The sequence below is a fragment of the Bicyclus anynana genome, chromosome 26, assembly GCF_947172395.1.
Source record: "Bicyclus anynana chromosome 26, ilBicAnyn1.1, whole genome shotgun sequence".
Classification (NCBI taxonomy): domain Eukaryota; kingdom Metazoa; phylum Arthropoda; class Insecta; order Lepidoptera; family Nymphalidae; genus Bicyclus; species Bicyclus anynana.
Genome location: NC_069108.1, coordinates 308898 through 331684, shown reverse-complemented (window position 1 = coordinate 331684; position 22787 = coordinate 308898). Strand labels below are relative to the sequence as shown.

General features: G+C 35.3%; 2 protein-coding genes across 2 annotated transcripts; one reads left to right on the top strand and one right to left on the bottom strand.

The window, feature by feature from the left end:
• Positions 1–1309: 1309 nt before the first annotated feature.
• LOC112045701 (uncharacterized) lies at positions 1310–6918 on the bottom strand. Its single transcript, XM_024081984.2, has 2 exons — positions 6576–6918; positions 1310–5934 (listed from the first exon to the last, which is right to left on the bottom strand). The coding sequence occupies exons 1-2, from the start codon at positions 6716–6718 to the stop codon at positions 5583–5585; spliced, it is 495 nt and encodes a 164-aa protein (XP_023937752.2). The 5' UTR covers positions 6719–6918; the 3' UTR covers positions 1310–5582.
• A 752-nt stretch (positions 6919–7670) lies between these two features.
• LOC112045709 (pyrimidodiazepine synthase) lies at positions 7671–20177 on the top strand. The gene is made up of 6 exons (XM_024081994.2): positions 7671–7867; positions 11786–11956; positions 13060–13226; positions 13949–14051; positions 14436–14569; positions 15258–20177. The coding sequence occupies exons 1-6, from the start codon at positions 7840–7842 to the stop codon at positions 15375–15377; spliced, it is 723 nt and encodes a 240-aa protein (XP_023937762.2). The 5' UTR covers positions 7671–7839; the 3' UTR covers positions 15378–20177.
• Positions 20178–22787: the final 2610 nt, after the last annotated feature.

Below are 22787 nucleotides of genomic sequence, written 5' to 3'. Positions count from 1 at the left end.
CACACCCCTTTCGGTTACGGCATCGTACCGGAACGCTAAATCGCTCGGCGGTACGTCTTTGCCGGTAGGGTGGTAACTAGCCACGGCCGAAGCCTTCCACCAGCCAGACCTGGTCCAATTAAGAAAACCTCAATCAGCCCAGTCGGGAATCCAACCCAGGACCTCCTTCTTGTAAATCCACCGCGCATACCACTGCGCCACGGAGGTCATCAAAAACATAATTATAATAAATAATAAATTTGTAATAAAAACAATATCTAAAAGAAAAATAGATACTATTCTTCTAACGAACGAACAAACAGCAAAACATCGATCCATTAATTTAATATTCTGTGGACAGATTATATTATTCTTATTAAATATTTTATTATTTATTTTTGTTAAATATTATCGATGACTGAGTTTACCTCGTACCCTTCAAAAAACGACAGACAATTTTGTTGCTGCATTTGGGTGCGATCCATTTCCATTTCTAATTCCTCTATGTTAAATATATAGAGTTTGCACAAAAAAAATACAAACGACATAAAAAGAACCCAAGCAGACATGAGTCACAAACCATTATGAAAAATAAAGATATTGAGTTTTATGGGTATTAAATGTGCATTTATAAAATTAAATTATAACTTTAATTATTTTATAAATGTCGTATTTTCATATCAAAAGAAGAAAGAAGTTGTAATTAAAACGATGATTTGTTTTATTTTAATGTGAATTTAACCTTTCATTTATTGCAGAATTACCATATACTATGATAATTTTTTTGATTTTGTATTAATAAGTGAAAGAAGATTTGACAGTTCACACTTCACAGCACAGAACACTACTTTATTTGCTGTCTATGACTAATACTCCTACTTATATATCAGTATTCGTTAATGATTCGTTAACTAAATCCAGTCTGTCGTGCGTATTTTCTTCCCTTGTAATTTTTGTTATTTCGTTTTGTTCTCGTTTCGTTGTTATTGTTAATTATAGTTTATTTGTTGTTTGTTTACTGTTTTTACCCGACTGCAAGAAGGGTTATGTTTTTCGCGCGTATCTTGTTTGTAATATTCTTTATTACCTCATATCTTCCAAACCGTTGAACGGATTTACGTAATTCAGATAACGTTAGATTTGTTTTAATAACCCAAGTGTTCTTAGATAGGTGAAATTAGAAAAAAAAAACCAACAAGACGACTGTGAGACGCTATAGAATCGGGGTGAAGTTTTTTTTTTGTGAATATTGCAACATGCGAATCAAATTCAAGGGATTTTTGTGAGAATTTCAAAATAGTATATCATGGCCATATTAAAAAAACTACAATTAGGAAAACGTTATTTATTAATTCTAATATTAATTAAGTCTATACATAATACGCGAGGCGGACGACTATAAGGTGCGAGGTTTATGAAGTGTAGTTATAAAACACCTAAAATAGACTAAAAGAAATATATTGATTATAAAAATCGGACAAGTGCGAGTCGGATTCGGCCACCGAGGGTTGCGTAGATTTTTTGAATATTTACTTAATTTCGGTTGGACTTAGGTATACATTATCGTACTTTGTAACAAACGTAACCAATAAATCCGAAATTCACCATCTATCGTAACTAAAAAGTGTGAAATAAATTAATTAATTAAACAAATATAAAAACCCAGCATAAATGATATAAAAATTGATCAAACTAAAGTCGGGACCTAATAAAAAATGTAGACGAAAATCATTCTATTCAATATAATAGGTCCCGACTGTTTTCTCATTGTTTTCTACACTTCTGGACTGAGCTTTTTTTTTCTTTTCAGTTTTTTTATCATTTATGCAGTCGGGTTTTTTATCAGTTTAATTAATTAATTTTATTTAGTTTAGTACGAAAATTAGTGAACCGGAGCCTGGTACTAGCCGGAGCAGTTATTCCGCGTTGCTATTGTTTCCGTCACCAAAAAAGAAACGTACGAATCAATCACCCTTATCGTCCTCCGAGAAAACCGTTTTGATTAATGTGTTTAAATATGTCGAGGAAACCTTATGCTTGCTTCTACATAATAAAGAAACAAAACTATAAGAGTTCTTTATTGCCTACGGAACCCTTAATATAAGTGAAGCATTATCTGTTTGATAAATAACAGGATATATTATATAGGAATATAGAATTAAAAAAATATTTGTTTATCACAGGAAGTTTTATTTCATGATAATATTCGTTAATAATGATAAAATGTTGAGTACCCCTGAGTCAGCTGTTTTTGTTTGTTTACATAGTTTAAAATACATACTCAATTTGACTATAGTTGCGGCGTTAAAGAGTAACATACATCCATACGAAGTTTCACGTTTATATCTATACTAATAATAAAAAGCTGAAGAGTTTGTTCGATTGAACGCGCTAATCTCAGGAACTACTGGTCCGATTTGAAAAATTCTTTCAGTGTTAGATAGCCCATTTATCGAGAAAGGCTATAGGCTATATAATTATTATCCCCGTATTCCTACGGGAACGGGAACCAAGCGGGCGAAACCGCGTGGTGTTTGCTAGTATAATAATAAAAGTATGATACAAATACACGAACTAGCCAATGGGGGCAATGGGGATGATGACTAGGTTTGAATATATTGATTTTTATGATACATTCGGGTAAATAGGGTCAATGTTAACTAATTTATACATAAAAAGCAAAAATTGTCTGGATATTTGCAAAATAAATGAGATTATAAAATTTCAAAATCTATTAAAATATTTTATCGTAATTAGATAAAAATTCATACAGTTTTAGCTTCCTTACATTACATAAAAACAAAGATATTAGTAATTTTGTTTGAACGCGCATACAAATCTAACGATCATTACATTGCCTATGACGTCATTAGTTCGAGCCATTGCCATGCCAATGCCAGCCATGGGGCGTTTTTCAAGGATCCGCAGCAGCGCCGCAAATCTGACTCTTTAAATCCCTGTAGCTCCGAAAGTAATGATCGCAGATACCCTGTTCCTTTTACAAAATTGCTTAACTATTAGTATACTCTTAATTTATATACAATTTAAAAAACTGTCATCATCCCTATTCCCATAATCCGCGGTCCTCCCTAAGCGAAAAGTGACTCAAAAAAAAATCACTTGTGAGAGTTTGGTGGACTACTAGTATTGGTGTCGTTCACTACAGTTTTTTTTTAATCTGGCCAGACGATTATGGCGGATATCTATTAGTGTTCTGTGCTGCAAACTTAGACCACCACCGAGGTTGGTCAATCGCTCAAGGTATAGGCTACTGCTGCATCAGGACAACGCTAGACCACACACTGCACAACAGACGGCTACCAAATTAGAGGAGCGTCAGCCTTCAATTGGAATGTCTAAGACATCACCGTACTCACCGGACCTTGCTCCAACAAATTACCATTTTTTTTTCGAAGAAAATCAACTTTGATGAGGCAGTCCAAAGCATATTCAAAGATTCTATTGGTTCCCATATAAATCTGAATAGTTTTAGTAAAGGGATCAATGAACTACCTATGAAGTGGCAAAAGTGCATAGATAGCAATGGTACATACTTTGATTAAATAAATAAGTATATTATGTAGATAAATTAAAAAAAAAACAACCACTACTTAGGTAAAAAGAAAATTTGGGGTTCCGTCCCTAAGTTCATGTAAAGTAAGGATTTTTTCCTAGTATATCCCTTATTGCGTAAGTGATGTGTGTATTTATAAGCCGTGATAGCCCAGTGGATATGACCTCTGCCTCCCATTCCGGAGGGCGAGTTCGAAACCGGTCCGGGGCATGCACTTCCAACTTTTCATTTGTGTGCATTTTAAGAAATTAAATATCACGTGCCTCAAAAAACGACGAAGGAAAACGTTTTCTTATTTCTCTGCGTGTGTGACGTCTGCCAATGCGCATGGGGTCAGCGTGGTGGACTATTGGCCTAACCCCTCTCATTCTGAGATTAGACTCGAGCTCAGCAGTGAGCCGAATATGGGTTGAAAATTAAGTGTGTATTTAATCTACACCGCCGATAAATTCTAGCCGAGCGGCAACCCCGTGGTTCCACACACGCATTTGCCGTCCTCGTGAGAATACGGGGATAAAATAAAGCCTATGACACTCACAAATAATGTGGCTTTCTATTAATAATAGAATTTTCTAAATCGGTTCAGTAAATTCAGTGATTAGCCCCTACAATACCACAAACTTTACCTCTACAATATGTATTAGATAGTATTTAAAGTAAAGATAAATAATGGTAATTTTTTCAACATGGTCATGAGCATGACATACCATTTTACAATCGTTCACAATTACTTCTTAATTTGATACCCATATTGTGTATACCTTGCGTGTACATGCATATATCTCGAGTCTTTAAAGTCTCAGTGGTCATACTGTTTTTTTTTTAAATCCGTTCAGCGGTTTGGAAGATATGAGGTAATATCAGGTACTAGCTTTTTCACGCGTATCTTGTATTATGCCTAGAAAAAACTCCAAGTACACAATTTAAAACATGTAATAGTTTACAAATACGAGGATTGATTTAAAATAACAATTAACTATTGTAACAATTATTATACGGTCATATAAGAAAAATCAGTAATGATTTTTATCAAAATTTTAATCTAAAACCTATCTTATATACTATAGCAGATATAGTACTTCAATAAATTATTTAATTCATCTATTAAGGTTTACGTCATTATTTACAAAACTAAACTTCCTTATCAAAATGAATTACTTAATAATCGAGAGGATATTATAGTGATAAGATTTGTCTTTTACAGTATGTTAATTAGTCATATAGTTTCGGAGATAATACAAAATTTATAAAAGACGAAAAAATGCCGCTAAAACGCCCCACGATTTCACCCGCACCCGCGTAGGAACACGGAGTGAAAACATAGCCTATGACACTCGCAAATAACGTAGCTTTCTATCGGTGAACGAACTTTCAAAATCGGTTCTGTAGATCCAGAGATTACCCCTACAACCACACAAACTACCTCTTACAATCACACTAATATTATAAAGGCGAAAGTTATTGTGTAAGTGGGTGTGTATGTTTGTTCCTCCTTTACGCTGCGGCTACTGAAACGATTTGGCTGAAATTTGAAATGGAAATAGATTTCACTATGGATTAACACACAGGCTAAAAATCCATGGTTCCCATGCAATGTTTGAAAAACTCAATACCACGCGGACGAAGTCGCGGGCGTCCGCTAATTATCATTAAAAGAGAAATAGAAAAATGTCAACCCACGGCGTCAGAGTGCCAGTCACCGTGCGGGAACGCTAAATCATTAGGTGGTACGTCTTTGCCGGTAAGATTGTAACTAGCCACGGCCGAAGCCTCCCACCAGCCAATTATTCAGTAGTCTTCGATACATTCGTTACAGTAAAGATAGAGATACATAGGCAGATATATTTGGTGGTAGACTTTGTTATATAATATGTATGAAGTTTTATAGTAAAAATTCTTGAAAATTGGACATGGAAAATATTTAGATTAGGATAAATTAGGAGCAAGGCAATTATAATACATCGGTAAGGTCATGAAAATCATATTATTTACAAAAATACTTAAGAAAATTGATATTCTAAATTCCAAATCAAGTTTCGACAAAATCGTCAGGCATCTTATCCACTATTCCCTTAACATGTCTTGCTACTATGACATTAGTTGAGTATATACATGTGGCGTCATATGGAGGTAATATCAGCACATTGCCTAACACTATGTTATTATCTTTCTCTATCACTGACAACCGATTTCTTTTCAACCAAGACATTAACTTCCTTCGTTTGGGAACCAAGTCTGTAACAATCTTAGATGGTTGCAGTGCATGCACTTTTGGCGGCTTAGTGTCAGACGAGGGATCTGTTATAGAAAGGTCCAGCACCGAGTGTCCAGGTATTAAAATTGTTCGATAACTTTCACCACGAGGCTCCAGGAGAATTATGCTGAAAATAAATTAATTTGATAAGTTTTATATAATTTTCTTTTCATTCTACAAGACTGTTAACACTTGATGTTAAGTGACATTGCACTCAAAGGACATTCTTGAGATCTAAATCATTTAGTAGTTTACTTATAAGCCTTCAGATCAGAGGTTTGAACTGACCTAAAGTTGTGAAATACTATGCTTCTTTTTTCTTATTTTTCAGTAAAAAATCACAGCCCAGAGTGTGAAAGTTGGTGGTGTTACAACCCATCATGAATTTCATCAGATAGTGGTTGTTAAAAAAACATTATCACATTAAGCCCATCAACCTGCATTTGAGCAGTATGGTGAGTCTATAACCTCTCTCTTATCAGGAGGAAGGCCCAACAATGTAGGCCAGAAATAGTCTGATAATGATGTCAGCAGCAACTGGCTATCATAATCTTCAAATGGGAACACAACAATATTGCTTAAAGACAAAAATGGCAGTATAGTCGGATGCAATCTTTATGAAATCTCGGAAATGCGTGATCGGTTGTCCTTTGTCAAAATTTGTTCAATAAGTAAATCCAGAGATTACCCATACGACACCAGAATCTTTACTTTTTTATTTTATTATTTTATTAATAGTATAGAAGTATAGCTAAAAATGCAACCAACCTGTGTCCTTCAGGATCTATAGCTTGTATAAAACCGTTAATTGTACGATTTTGGATGAGTTGTATGTGCACATATTTACTTTTGAGTGAAAGCAAGAATTTTGGGTTATTTTTTATGGAATGGTAACTAGTTTCAGATTCCATAACCTCTGTAAACTTATAGTTTTGAAGTCAAGCGCTAATTTAGGTTACAAAAACTGATGAATTATATTTTTAAATTACAACAAATAATAATTATTAATAATACTTTGATAGTTGATACACGTCTGCTGCCGCCAAAAAAAACAAATAACTATTTACAATTACAATACAAAATCAATTATCTACAAAAAGTAGATGTATGCCTAACTTAACTTACTGTCACTGACAACTGTCAGTGTCAATGTCAATTGTCAATATCAGCATCATAGATTAAATAGTTAGCCGTATGTGATCATAGATTGAATTTTTTTTACAACAAAATAGGCAAAAGTCGATGATCATACAGCCCGATCTTTCTATAGATTAATAGTATTAACCCCATAAACAGCCCAGACAGCCATAGTTTTATTTTTACATTTCACAACAGCACGTTGGGGTGCCTCATACCTTAATGTAGTTCCGGTTCCGGCCCGCTCTAGCCTGTGATATTTTTCATTGTACTAAATTTCTGTTAGGCGCGAAATATAAAATCATAGGGTATAATTATCTCGTAAAAGTTTGATCATCGGATCGAACATAAATTAATACAAAAATAGAAGTTACTTAACATTATATATAAACGTATTAAACATTTATATTTTATACCCACCTAACAGAAAAAAATATGTAGGTAATATTAATAATAACTATTATTAATCAAAATATTACGATATGTACCACATTGGTTTGTGTTTAAACTAACTTTCAACTTAATATAATTCCGAAGTTATGAGTCATGCGTATTATTAAATTACGAAATAAATAAATTCACAAAATGTGAGGTAAATCAATAAAAATGTACCCAAAGTGTACATAGCGTGACTCGCGATCCACGACCTTATGATGCAACGCGACCAAATTAAAAATCCCTCCAGCAGTCTATTTCTGTATATCGTGTATACGTTTACGCAACATGTCAGGGTGTTTGATAATCGGGTCGAGTGATGTCATATCATGGTAGCTTATTTTAAATGTGACGTACCTATTTCCACATTGGACACCGCACGCGAAAGTACGTTTTCGCAAAAATAGTGTAGTTTTCTACGTGAATTTGTGAAGTTCGGAGTTATAATTAGTGTTTTACAATGGCGTATTACGACTACAAAATTGCCGGTACGTAATGTTACACTACATTATTTAAGTGTTTTCTTTTATTTTGATTAACATTTACTTTTTAAAATTCAAAATTAGAATATTGAAAAAAAGCCATAGCTTCCCAACTTATAACGCAGTCCCAATAAAGTTAACCTCATACGAAATTCAATGTTAATTTTAACAATAATAGCAAATATAGTTAAATATTTTGATTTTATTGAGTGTCGGTTGTAATAAAATAATTAAAAACGAAACGCTGGATTAAAATTTAACGTATTGTCAACGCATTCACTTAAATCAAAATATAAATACAAAACAGCTGTTTCTGATGATGTCATCCACAGATCACTATATGTCATCCTCATCCAACGTTTTGTTGTTGCATTTTAACAATCGATCAATCGTTAGTGCATTCTAGACTGAAATGCAAAAAATATATATAATTACTAAATAACAAAATATAACAAGACATAATCCTTATTGTAACTTATGTTAAGTAGGTTCTTAGGTATCACATAATTATATATATATAAAGGAACTTAAAAATATATAAATCGTTGTTTGTGTAGGTACTAAAGCAAAACAGGACTAGATATTCCTTTTTATTTATTTTTGTTTAAATTGAAAATACATAAAATGAAGTCAATCGTTATGTCAAATTTCAAAGGTCAAACTTGACATTTTATTTTATTGCAAAGGAGGTCATTGACCTTATATAGTATTAAATTACCTACTTATAGTATTTCTTACTTGATACTTTGATACTGTTCCCGAGAGAAATGTCCTTTGTCAGGTAGTATATTAGAACAACTTGAAAAAAAAAATCAAAAAAAATCTTTGATAAAAGTGAGATTTTTTAAAACTGATCAATTGATTTCGAAGGGGCTTTCGTTATTCGAATGGATAGTGTTCGTCGTTTTCTTGGATAAGTACGAGTACTTATTTTTTACTTACAGAACGGAAACTACGCGGGTGAAACTGTGGGGTCTGCTAGTAGCTAATATACCTAGCTCACCAATAGGAGTATTTAAACGGGTATATAAACACTATCCAACGTGAGCTTGATATAAAATAAGCTGTTAGTAAGGTACTGCTTCACTTCCTTATCTCTTCCGTATGAAAAACAAATACTTAAGTAATTATGTCTTAGATAACAATAATTTTAGCTGCTATCGCACAATAACCGCAGCGAATGCACTGGTTTAGTTTTTGCGATTTGTAGAGACCGAGAGCACCTTTAGGAAAGTTTGTCAGTCCTTGCTCCAGCCATAGGTAAATAGATACCCATTATGGAGATTAAATGGTGAAGTCTTTGGTCTTTGGAAGATAGCTAACGTCAAGTCTCCAGATCCTCAATTGACCAAGTATGAAAAGTAATTATCGATATTTTTGCAGGAAATCACGAGGGATCATAATTATTATAAAAGCGAAAATGTGGTATGTCTGTTCCTATTTGCGTTACGGCTACTGAAGCGAGTTGTCTGAAATGTAGAATGGAAATATATTTTACTCTGTATTAAAGGCTACTTTTCATCCCGGAAAAATCCATAATTTGTGAAAAGCTAAATACCACGCGGACTAAGTCGCGGGCGTCCGCTAGTTATTAATAATATTTCATCGTTACCTCGTTAAACGTTATAACCCTAACCAGCAACTCGTATTGGAGAACTGTGGTGAGTCTAAGCTCCATATTTTCAGTAAGGAGGCTTTAGTGATTAAAAATTAAAATAGGCTTTAGAATGGTGACTTGGTATATTGAAGGTCTGGACCCTACGAAATTACTCAATAGTCTGGAAATTTGTTTCTTACCTACTTCCTATACTCCAAAACCATGACAGTCTCAACTCCAAAGTTTCCTACCGTAGTTCAATGGTAGGAACATGGACTGTCAGCGACGAATATCTTATCACTCCATAGATTCACCGTTTGTTGTTGTGGTCTGTCCGGTGGCAGAGAGAAAAACTCTGAGCAAAGCCTGGACTTGTGACAAGAGTTAGGTACTTCAATTAAAACAACCATCCCCTTATCCACACTTCTTGTTCTCTCTACCTAGTCTATAGTTTCATTTTACTAGAGCATACCCGTTATAATACAATTTGCTGCAATTCTGGCGAGGTCAAGGTCTAGGCAGGTTATAGCAATTTTGCTGGTATTCCTACTAGAAGTAGGTGCGAGAAGAATTAAGGTGGGGGTATTATTCTTTCGGTGTGTTTGTCTAAAGTCTGCTTCTATAGCGAGTAACTTCAGTAGTAAACTTGATATCCGAGTAAGTGTCTGCATGTATCAAGTCAATAAAATTCACATATGCACTCCACGTGAGGTCTATTAGCAGGCCGCGCTCGCCTTGACCCACTTTGTGATGTTTGTGTAACAACTAGACATAAACAACCGCCTGTAGCTGGCACACCTGCGCTATAAACTATAGAGTATAGAGTATCTGCTACAATCTCAGACTAGTTACCTTCTATTGGACTGGACTATCGCACTCAAACCAACAAGACCAGAGGACCAACAAGATTGTCTGTCGTTTTTTGAGGGGGATGAGGTAAACTCACACTCTCGATAATATGTAACACCAATAAATATATTCACTTCAGTGTCCTTACAATGTGCACAACTAAAGTCCGGCTGCTCAGAGATTGCGTTTCTGACTGGTCGTTAGATTACATTGCCTCGATTTTGTCTCATGTCTGATACAAAATACGCCGATGCAAAATCGATGATGTCCAACGCCAAGTATATATATTATTTACCAAGTTTTATTCATTCTATTATCTCTTTTATCATGGCCATAGAAAAGGTATTGTATGCCGCTGCACGTAATTAGCGATTGTAGCACTCGTGCCACAATTGCCCCTATTAAGTACATGACAATGTCACAAATATCTATTTTAAAACTACAATTAAAATGCCTGCGTAGGCATATTCTACTTTTTATTGTTAATTAGGGTCATAAAATTAATTGCGTTACACATTACCTGTCTACGGTAAACGGTGAAGTTTCGGACATAATTGTCCATTCACTAAAACTAACGTTCTCTTTAAATGTTGCAATACAAGTCTTCATGCATACTTATTGTTTACAAATTAGGTACTTCATCTATTGCCTCGTTGTTCTAGTCTCTTTTTTATTCATGCAATCATGCCTAGTGGAAAGCAATGATTAGGTCAACGTTGGTCATTGAACTCACGTGATAACATTGAAGTATGCTCGATACGGGGCCCTTAATCATGAGCCTGTTCTTGCCACGCGGCAAGATCTGAACTGCGACGTGGCAGCGCGTGCAGCCGTTCGCAGTGAACGTTGAGAGAGTGACGATTCCGCGACGGATCCAGTTTGGATTGTGCCCAGCACCAACACCAGCTCATGACTAAGGACCCTGTATGCGTTCGAATCTAGTCGGGCTTACTCTAACGATGTATCACGTGATTTTTAGACGTGTTCCAACTTCTTAAATTAGTCGATAGTTTAAATTCTAAAATATATTTAAATTTATTTATATGTATGTTTTAAGAAGTCAAACATCACGTGTCTCAAACGGAAAACATCATCAAACCTGAAAATTTTCTTAAATCTATGAGTGTGGGAAGTCTGCCAATCCGTTTTGGGCCAGCGTGGTGGACTATTCGCCTAACTCCTTTTTTTTTCATTTTTTTATTCTTTACAAGTTAGCCCTTGACTACAATCTCACCTGATGGCAAGTGATGATGCAATCTAAGATGGAAGCGGGCTAACTTGTTAGGAGGAGGATGAAAATCCACACTCCTTTCGGTTTCTACACGGCATCGTACCGGAACGCTAAATCGCTTGGCGTGGTAACTAGCCACGGTCGAAGCCTCCCACCAGCCAAAAACTAAGACTAATCATTCTGAGAGGAGACTCGAACTCAGTGAGCCGAATGTGGGTTGATAACGATTTATGTATGTCCATTCCAGGGCCATCTCCTCCCCCCGCGCTGTCAGACCGGCTGCGCCTGTACCACGTGGAGATGAACCCGTACGGACACCGCGTTATGCTGATCCTGGAGGCGAAGAGAGCCAAATACGAGGTGTACCACTTGAACCCGCTCAAACTGCCCACCTGGTTCAGAGACAAGAACCCACGACGTGAGTATACAGAGTATAGTAATTAAAACTAGTTAGATGAGCTGTGATAGCCCAGTGGATATGACCTCTGCCTTCAATTCGGAGGGCGTAGATTCGAATCTAGTCTGTGGCCATGTATGTCTAACTTTTCAGTTAATATGCATTTTAAGAAATTAAACATCACGTATCTTAAACGGTGTAGGAAAAACATCGTGGGGAAATCTGCATTACAAAACCTGAGAAATTTCTTAATTTTTTACGTGTGTCTGCATATCCGTATTGGTGCAGCGTGGACTATAAGCCTAATCCCTATAATTCTGAGAGGAGACTCATGCTCAATAGTGAGCGAATGTGGGTTGGTAATGATGATTTAAAGCTTAATAAAGCCAAAGTCAAAGTTACGAGTAATTAATTTCATTTAGGCTTAGTTTACAAGCACCTTTAAAACGTTAGGTAATTTATTAGTACAGGTAATATTTAATTACCATTAAATCATTAAAGTCGAAAACTCAAATTAAAGTTACGAGATTTCTATACGCGCCTTGGTCCGAGAAGAACCCACAACAAACTCAGCCAGGGTATTTTTGTTTATCTTAAGAAGATATATGAGTACATTCGACTACAACACTTACCTATAGCACAATAAATTAATTAATTTTTCAATCAATCCTCACTTTTTTTTACAGTTTTTTTTGCTGTGGGTGGGTGGGAACTCTTGAATTTGAATTTTGCAAAATAGTAGAAATGCAGCTGGATCCACCGGAATCAGCTAGATTTCGAAACTGGTGTATGTGTATGTATTAGTTGTTTAGTTTGTAATTATAACTGACTGTGACGTCACCCGGCTCTCAGCTGAAAATCAGCGCTGGGCATTGCTTTCCTGCTATGAACGGCTAATGCTGAGCTGTAAACCCTTTCTGTTTGGTGTCACAGACAGTCATATAATATCTAAGATAGGATGTACTGTTTGTGACACTAAAAAGTGAATAAACTTATTTTCTTTCTTTCTTATGAGAAACATTTGGGAACCTATGCGATTGGAAGGCTAGAGGCCTATGTCTAACAGTGGACGTCCATCGGCTGATTGTGATGACTTCAGTTAATACTTTGGTGACGTATTTCAGTAAAGATCCCCGTGCTGGAGATCCCCACCGAGCACGGCGATCGCTATCTGTTCGAGAGCGTGATCATCTGCGACTACCTGGACGAGAAGTACGCCGCCAACTCGCTGCACTCGCGGGAGCCCTACGTGAAGGCGCAGGACCGCCTCATCGTTGAGAGGTTCAATGAGGTAACATTAAAAACAGTATAAGTTTATAATAAACTACTAAATGCCTCGTAGTTCATCATCATCATCATATCAGCCGATGGACGTCCACTGCAGGACAGGCCTTTTGTAAGGACTTTCAAACATCACGACCCTGAGCATCCAGCGAATAACTGCGACTCACTTGATGTTGTCATTCCACCTGGTCGGGGGTTGGCGTCGATCAACACTGCTTTCTAGTGCGGGGTGCGGGTAAAAGAATTTTTAAAATCCTATAATACCTACAATACCGCATAGACCTCTTTATAATACACGTAATAGTAAAGACTCGCCGACGCCACACAGTTTCACCCGCATAGTTTCCGTTCCTGCGAGCATACGGAGACATAGCATACGTCACTGACAGTAGACATGCAGTCTTCCATGAAGCCTGTTTACCAAAGCGGAGCGAGGGAGCGTAGCGGAGAAATGGACTAATGCGGAGTTGCAGACTATGTTAAATAAATAAATGTTAAATTTAATTTATTTAACTCCGCTCCGCTTATCGGTTTTATATGATTTTTTAAACTAGCTCGCAAGTCCTTCTCCACTTAGGAGGAGCGGAGATTTAGTGCAATTGTATTGGTTAATATTTCCTCGTTTCTCGGCTCCGCTACCTCGCTCCGCTTCGTGACTCGACTTCGTGGACTGGCAGTCTTAAGGTGACGTCTGGACAGACGATTTAGTGTTATATGTTTATGTTACAGTTAATCAAAGGCAGTCTAGAGTGCTTTGACACTAACTTCGCGTTCGGCAGCGAGCAGATTGTACAGACGCTGGAGATTTTGGAGAAAGAGCTGGCATTTAGGGGTAATGTGTAATTTACTAGCTACAGTTCACACATATTCGAAGGAGGTGAAGCATTTACGAAATACCTAATACTAAAACATCATAATTTTTAACGACTTTCATGGATTTGAAAAACTCTTTTACTAACCCATAATCAATAAGCCATTTTAAAAAGAACATTTATGTATGGGTTTAAATATTGGGTTTAAATATAAGTGGCAACTTTTCAAATATGTTGCAGTTCTGGGAAATCTGTCATTTGAAATACGTGATCAAATCAATTGGGGAGAGCATGAAATGCATGCTCTCCCCAATGAGCATGGGTCGTCACTAAGGGCATAGGGGCCGCGACAACCCTGTGGTTGATACGTCGCTAACGGGTTAATTAGTTCTGTACTGCGGCAGGTACTAACTACTTCTCCGGCTCGCGGCCCGGCATGCTGGACTACATGATCTGGCCGTGGGTGGAGCGGCTCTACCTGCTGCGCTGCATCAGCGAGAAGAAGTTCGAACAGAAAAAGGCTCTGTTCCCCAACTTTGTGAGTGTCTCAAAAAAACTTCTTTACGCTTGACTTGGGGAGTAAGTTGGTGAATTTGTTACGAAAAGGGTAATTATTCGGGCGAGGCCTTTCTTGATGAGTACTGTTTACCAACAAACAAATAAAAAATGGGGGTATAAATCACAAGTCATTTCACACCTAATAATGATTATAATTAACTTGTTCTTAAATTAATGACTTAGAACAATTAGATATGATTAATATTAATATATTTTATATAACATTTTATAAACAATCCATACATAATTTAAAATGAATAAGTTATGTAATGACAAGCATTTTCTACCTTCAGTTTAAATGTCTTTGTTGGTAAATAGTATTGATTAAGAAAGATTGTAGTATAGTGCAATTGCCTCCTCGTGGAATTTATTTCTTTTTTTGGCTATTAAAACGATTCGATTATATTTCGATTCGATATCATTTTTTTTCTATTAATATTTAATTTATATTAAACCACAGCCACCTAAAACAAAAATGAAAATACTAGCGGCCGTCTAAAACCTCCTTAATCCGGCCCTGTCGCAAAATCCGTTCTTAGTGGACGTCTACTAACTATATACTATCTTCCTGTTACTTACCCTACCCTTTCCTACCTTTCGCTTTTATATATTTAGAAGATACAACAACAACAACAGAATAAAAAAATGTATTTTGTTTTAATTTTCAGTCCGATTGGGGAGATCAAATGCAACTAGACCGCGTGGTGAAGAAGCTCGCCCACTCGCCCGCTGAGTACTTCGACTACTACAAGAACGCGAGCACACACACCATGGGATACTACATCTAATTGTCATACTTATCACATAGAACATACATTACCTTGGCCTCTAGCATGGCACGTCAATCCTCTTTTTATAAACTCTTAATAACTCTTCGAAAACTAAAAAAAATATGGGAATAACAGACACGATCGATAAGTCAATCCCATACATTTTTTAATTTTCGAGGCGTTTGCGATTGTAGAAAAAGAATCGACGTGCCACATAGCTACAGGCCTTTCTCTGTCTACTGCTAGATGACGGAGATGGAAATCTACGGATCAGCAGTGTTATTATGTATCTCTATTCAAATAGTTACTAAGTACATCGTAATTTCGTTTTTACAATTATCTAACGGTGTGTCTTGAAACATTTTACGTAGCATTAATATATTAGTGGTAGAAACAAGTAGGTAACGTTATTTTAACGAAAAACAATTATTTGCGTAATTTCGCTGAATTAATCATGTTAAATGATCGTCAAAAACAAAAAAACTCACAGCCACTTGATGTAAATGGTGTAGTGAAGGTTATTTCGTTGAAATATTCTATGTTAGATGATCACAAAAACGAAAATACAATGAAAAACGATAGGTATAGTGACTTTTGATTTGTATATCGAAATACATAATGGCTGATGGTGCTGCTCTAATGGCAGATTTGCAGACAGAAAAGAAAACCTATTACCCATAGACAGAAAAATCTGACTCATTGATTGAATTGACAAGCTTAAAAAATTTTCTGTCTACGATATCGATTTCCAAACTGATCCAGGGGTCTACGGAATACTCGGCGGGGGTCTACCTTGACTTGACATAAAAATGGGGGGGTCACGATTCGTAAGCGGGGGTCCACGAAAATTTATCTGGTTTTATACAGAATGGCGAGTTTTCTAAATAAAATAAATGATTGCTTCCTTTAACTTTTTGCCTGGACAATTTTACTTCTCCACTCACAGAACAATTATTATCTAACTTAGTATTTAACTTAGTAATCTATTCTCGCTATTTTTTTTTTGAAAATTGTTAATTCGTGGTGGCTGTTAATTCAGCTGCAACGAAAATTTCCATAAATCTAATCACATTTGTTTGCCGAGTTTTGAATAGAAATTTAGCAGAGGGTTAACCGAAAGCAGTTAAATTTAAAAGTGGTCTATGAAAAAAAAGTTTGGGAACCTCTGGTCCACGCTATTCACTTTCTCTGTCTATGGGATCAACCAAGTTGATGGCATATTATGTAAGTACCTAATAATATATTATGACGCTCTTTTTTTTAATTAAATAGATCTTATCTATATATGCTAATATATTGTTTTCTATGTATTACATAGTTTATTAATTTGGGTAGAGATTAAGAAATTAATTTTGTACTTAAGATTTGCCTAGTCAAGGGACTTTGTATTAAATAAAAATTTAATTTAATGTCTGTCCATAGTTTAAGTGGCATGCATTTCATAGATCCAAAAATGCATTGGCTACACTAGACTCTGCGCCACAAAAGAAGTCCCGCGGCTAAAACCTGAACTCAAATAATTGACGGCGCCTACAAATGACTTATAGACCGCAATTACCAAATGAAAATGAGCATTGAGCGCCATTAGGACATTAGCGCCTATCGCCGTACAGGTTTGATATTTATTAAGTACTTGAATGAGGCGATGTAGATTAGTAGGTATATTTATTATTTCACTGATTGTAACAATTGTATATGGGTATAAAATAAAAGTAATATCAAATAGATGAAACGGTGTGGAATCAAGAACTGGTTAAGATGTAATGGATGGGCGAAACAATATATCCACGCATGCGCGGTCGAGGGAAATCTAAATATGAAATGAATGTAGATGGCCTAACCTGAAGTGGGCAAACGAAAGAGTTCGTTCGCCACACGCCTACAGGACTTGTTTCATGGCGCGGAGTATATTGCCATTGCTGATTCTACACAAAATGCAAACGAATTATCGGTTTGAAAAACATTTCAGTCCCTCGTCTAAGCAGCTCATATAATAGATTCGTTAAGCAAAAGTATTACACCTATTATAATTTAAATGAAGATTTAGACTCAGAAATAGGTAATAAAAAAGGTAAAATAAGGTAAAGCAACAGTGCCTTTTCTAATATAGACTAAGCATAATGCTAATATTTACATAATATTATCATTTATCAAAAAAGTCTTTCTTATGGATTTTTATGATTTTTAAGTATTTTAAGAAATATTTTTTTTTTCAAGTATAATTTAGAGTATATAGGGCAGTTAATTGGTGCTAGTTATTTGTTTTGAGTAGGTGTGATTAAGCGAAAGGAAATGTAGGAACCATGGAGGGTATAAAAGGATCTTCATTTTAAGCAAAAAGTAAATATAAAGGTTACAAATTATCAAAATTATAGTGTAAATATTGGAATAACTGTGTTTAATACTTATAGTTTTAGTACTAATGTATTCACAAACGCAAAAATAACTAAACAAATTATGAAGACACATGTTTTTTTAATTTGTTTAAAATTTAAATGATAGACGGCCTCCGTGGCGCAGTGGTATGCGCGGCGGATTTACGAGACGGAGGTCCTGGGTTCGATCCCCGGCTGGGCCGATTGAGGTTTTCTTAATTGGTCCAGGTCTAGCTGGTGGGGGGCTTCGGACATGGCTAGTTACCTAGTTAAAAACGTATTCGGTACGATGTCGTGTAGAAACCGAAGGGGGTGTAAATTGTCATCCTCCTCCTGACAAGTTAGTTCGCTTCCATCTTAGATTGCATCATCACTTATCATCAGGTGAGATTGTAGTCAAGGGCTAACTTGTAGAGAATAGAAAAAAAAAGTTTTTTTTTTAATTTGGCGGGGGATTTCATTCTCTACTTTAGCCAAACTCTAACACAATAATTATTAATCATCATTGTTAATATAAAGCTAAGCGCACATAAAATACACGTAATGTGTTAATGCATCATGGTGCCGGACAAAATATATCATTAATTTAAGGCTAAGATATATTAAAGTGAAATCACGGACAGCATTTGGTATTTTAGTAGTGTTATTTGGAGCATCTATTTATTTTAGTAAATTTATTAAAGTATCTGTCATATTTATATTTAGAGTTCTTTTTTTTTATAGAATCTTAAAAAATCTCACTATTTCTGCCTTGAAAAATGTGTAAATTATTTTAATTTCGATTTTGCTCTTCGTAAATAGATTATTTAAACATTTTATTTACTTCATATTTTTTTCATCATCTCCTTTTCTTATTCCACTCATGATGATGAATCGGCAAACCATGTCTATCTCTTCCATTCTCTATCATATCCTCTATCATACATTCACTCCATCTCTTATAAAGCCTTCCTCTCCTCTTGTGGTCTTCTAACCAAATAGGTCCATAATTTTCTTATTTCATTGATGTAAATCACTTGGCAGAAGGCCTAGTTCGGACTATTTCAGTATTTTATTTTTTGATTTACTGCCCAAAAATTGTTCGTACTCGACTAAAATACTAAAGTAGTAACTACGCCGTCTATATATTTTTTTTTGTGCAAGACGCGACTGTCGCATTTATTTGTAAGATATAATTTTTTTTTAATGTATTATTGCAACAATTATTGTGAAGCTTTTAGTAAATATTTAGTTGTCTATTATTAATAATAATTAATTATTATTACGTTTAAAGTGGAACTCGTTGTCTTCGCAAAGCTTTTTTATGATTTATTTTTGCAATTTACTTGATCAATACTGCGCCAATTTTTGTTATATTTTCCGTTGTACTTTTTTATTTTTATTTAAGATGTAAAACATTTGATTAACTATAAAATATGGCATTTAAATAATTTTCATTATAATTAAGTAATCTTACTCAAGATTACATATTAATATGATTAACTATGCATCATGTTGGAATAAAAAGAACTATTTCTTTTAGTTATATAAAAAAAGTTGCGCAAAAAGGTTCGTCGGATGTTCCGATAGTTTTTTTCTTGGTTATCTTACTGTTACTATCGCGTTAGCGTAAACGCGAATTTCTAAGGAATTGAAACAGCGCCATATAGTGGCACTACTTCACAACTGTTTCTATTCCATATATATTTGCGTTTACGTCAACGCGATAGTAACAGTATGAAAATATTGAAAACTCCCACTAGGCACACTGTTGTCGGTGATTAGTTTTTTTTATAATATAAGTTTCAAATATAGGTTATGTATAGGTAATAACTATAAAAGGCCTTAATAAACATGTACCTATAGAGAACTCAGACCAATTATTGGTCTGAGATATAGAAAGATACTGTTTTAGTCTACTGCGATCTTATTTTTAATTTGACTATTAAAACAACTTTTAGTTGTAAGAAGATATGCATTTTGTAAAAGATGTTTCCAATAAGCCATAAGTATACAAACTGGTTGACTAATCGATATTATATTTATACATATAGTCGGATACTATCATGCTAACTTTAGAAGGTTTTGACGGCCTCCACGGCGCAGTGGTATGCGCGTATGTATATACATGACGGAGGTCCTCGGTTCGACCCCCGGCTGGGCCGATTGAGGTTTTCTCAACTGGTACAGGTCTGGCTAGTGGTAATTCCTATTAATTTTTTTAGTTTCCGAAACGTGAGCGTTTGTAGAAACAGTAGAAAGAGAATCGATGTATAACATGGCTAGAGACCTTTGTAAATCGGCCATCTTGTATTTGTATCAGACAAATACAAGATGGCCGATTGTATCAGACCTTAAAACCATTTTTCTGTGATTATTTTGTGTTAATATTTTTTTTACAATAATTATTTAGAAACTGAAGAAATTTTACTATTTTAGTTGTTTATATAAAGTATATTACTTATTATGTTGTTTTATTTAAATTGTTTGTTGTTAATTGAATACATCACATCCTGAAAATAAGCGAGGATTACTTAAACTACTGGACGGATTTTAATTAAACTGGGTATGGTACATCATCATCATCTCCTTACCCTTATCCCACTTAAGTGGGGTCGGGAAAATATGTCAATCTTTTCCATTCGTTTCTATTACTCGTCAACTCATCATCCACTCCTTTTACACACATGTCCTCTTTCACACAATCCAACCATCTCTTCTTTGGCCTTCCTCTCCTCTTATGACCTTCCACTTGCACATTCAACATTTTTCTAGTAATATGACTTTCCTCTCTACGCATTACATGTCCATACAAAGCTAACCTTCTACTCCTCAATGTTTTTGTCACTGTAGCCACCTTCAGACTTCCTCTTATATACTCATTCCTTATTTTATCTATTCTTGTCACACCACACATCCATCTCAACATACGCATTTCGTTCACATGCATTCGTTTACTATCCATCCCTTTCACCGCCCAACATTCTGATCCATACAGCACGACAGGTCTTACAACCGTTTTGTATATTTTACCCTTAAGTCTAAGAGGCATTCGCAGGTCACATAGTACACCTGAGACTTGTCACCATTTCATCCATCCCGCATTCATTCTACATATATCATACTTATATAGATATCATACATATCAGTCCTATGTAGGTATATTTATTTGTCTAACTTTTTTCTACTTTCTTTATTTGAGTTGAAATTTCAATATTTTCAAATAATTACCAAAAAGACCAGAAACACAGCTGCGTTTTACAACACTCAAAACTCAAACACTAATTTTGACTGGGAAGGTATTGGTCATAGAATACAAATACTGTATTGGTCAACGACGTACATAGGTTTATAGGTACAAATACTGTAAACGAGAATTATTGGTATTGGTTTACCATATTAAAGTCTTTGGTATTGGTCATGAATTCCTGGTTCGGGGTCTCTCAGAAGCGGTAACCCAAGAGGATTAGCTTTAAATTCATCCGAGGTAAGCTTTTATCAAAATTAGTAAATCCATTTGTATTTTGGTAACAACATTGATAATCACACTAAATGACAAAAAATGACATTGAGAATTGATTTTTGTAAATCATCATCTCACGAATTTTCTACTTTTTAACCGACTTCCAAAAAGGAGGAGGTTCTACGTTCGGCTGTATGTATGTTTTTTTTTTTTTTTTATGTATGTCCAGCGATAATTCCGTCAATTATGGACCGATTTTGAAAATTCTTTTTTTGTTTTGAAGGGTTTACTTCCAGGGTGGTCCCATTTTTTTCATGTCAGGATCTGATGATGGCATCCTGGAGAAATTGAAGGGAACTTTCGAAAGTTGTAGAGACGGCTAGTGCGTTAGTTAGTGTTTCCATAAGGTATTTTAAACCACTACAACTTTATGAAGGTTTGGAGTTGGTCTGATGATGGAGCCGAAACACAGACGATGGAACTCGTCAACGATTTACAGCAGTCACCTTTTGTTTGGACTTGATAAATTTGTATTGATGAGTACTTTCCACCTGTATGGGTTGTGACTGTATTAAGGGTCTGGTGATGAAGACGAGGGACAGTGAACAGAACTCCTCGACGGTTCACAGTAGCTACCTTGTGTTTGGACTTGATAAATTTGTGTTGATGAGAACTTTCCACCTAGATGGATTGTGACTGTATTAAGGGTCTGATGATGAAGACAAGGGACAGTGAAGAGAACTCCTCGACGGTTCACAGTAGCTACCTTGTGTTTGGACTTGATAAATTTGTATTGATGAGCACTTTCCACCTAGATGGATTGTGACTGTATTAAGGGTCTGGTGATGAAAACGAAGCACAGTGAAGAGAACTCCTCGACGGCTCACAGTAGCTACCTTGTGTTTGGACTTGATAATTTAGTCTTGATAAGAACTTTCCACTTAGATAGGTTGTGACTGTACACACGCAGTAGCTATGCTAACACTAAAAATAAAAAAATAAAAATTTTAATAAAAAAAATTCAACCGACTTCCAAGTCAAAAAATAACTTTAACTAAAAAGCAAAAAATAACATCCTACCTATGTGCTACCTTCTGATCAGTTTGAAGGCGGTGCCAAGCCAGTGTCGTGTTTTTATTAAAGCTGTTTCTAAAAGAACCACAGAAATTTTGTAGTTAAAACGTGTTTAATTAAAACATCACTGGCTTGGCACCGCCTTCAAACTGATCAGAAGGTAGCACATAGGTAGGATGTTATTTTTTGCTTTTTAGTTAAAGTTATTTTTTGACTTGGAAGTCGGTTGAATTTTTTTTATTAAAATTTTTTAATGTTTGTGCTACAACGATTGATACTGACGACTGACGTATCTTTGATATAGCAAAAAAGAAACGCTTTTCTTACCAAAAATGCCAAGATTACATTGACATTTTAATGTCAAAATAAGATTGCCAGCTTAGAAGTTTTACCCCAAAATATTGCTTATATTAACATTTTGATAGGTTGCTAACAATGTGATATATTGATTTACTTGTTTATGTAAAATAATTTTAGCCATTAAAAAAAACTGATCATTTCAGGTTGCTAATTAATATGTTTTTTTATTGGTCAATG

Bases quoted from the DNA above. Each gene is read 5' to 3' on its own strand.
- LOC112045701 (XM_024081984.2), bottom strand. From the start codon at position 6,718: ATGGAATCTGAAACTAGTTACCATTCCATAAAAAATAACCCAAAATTC. The intron at 5,935-6,575 runs GTTGGTTGCATT...ATTTATTTTCAG, and splicing joins ATAGATCCTGAAGGACACAG to CATAATTCTCCTGGAGCCTC.
- LOC112045709 (XM_024081994.2), top strand. From the start codon at position 7,840: ATGGCGTATTACGACTACAAAATTGCCG. The intron at 11,957-13,059 runs GTGAGTATACAG...GACGTATTTCAG, and splicing joins CAGAGACAAGAACCCACGAC to TAAAGATCCCCGTGCTGGAG. The intron at 13,227-13,948 runs GTAACATTAAAA...TTTATGTTACAG, and splicing joins TCGTTGAGAGGTTCAATGAG to TTAATCAAAGGCAGTCTAGA.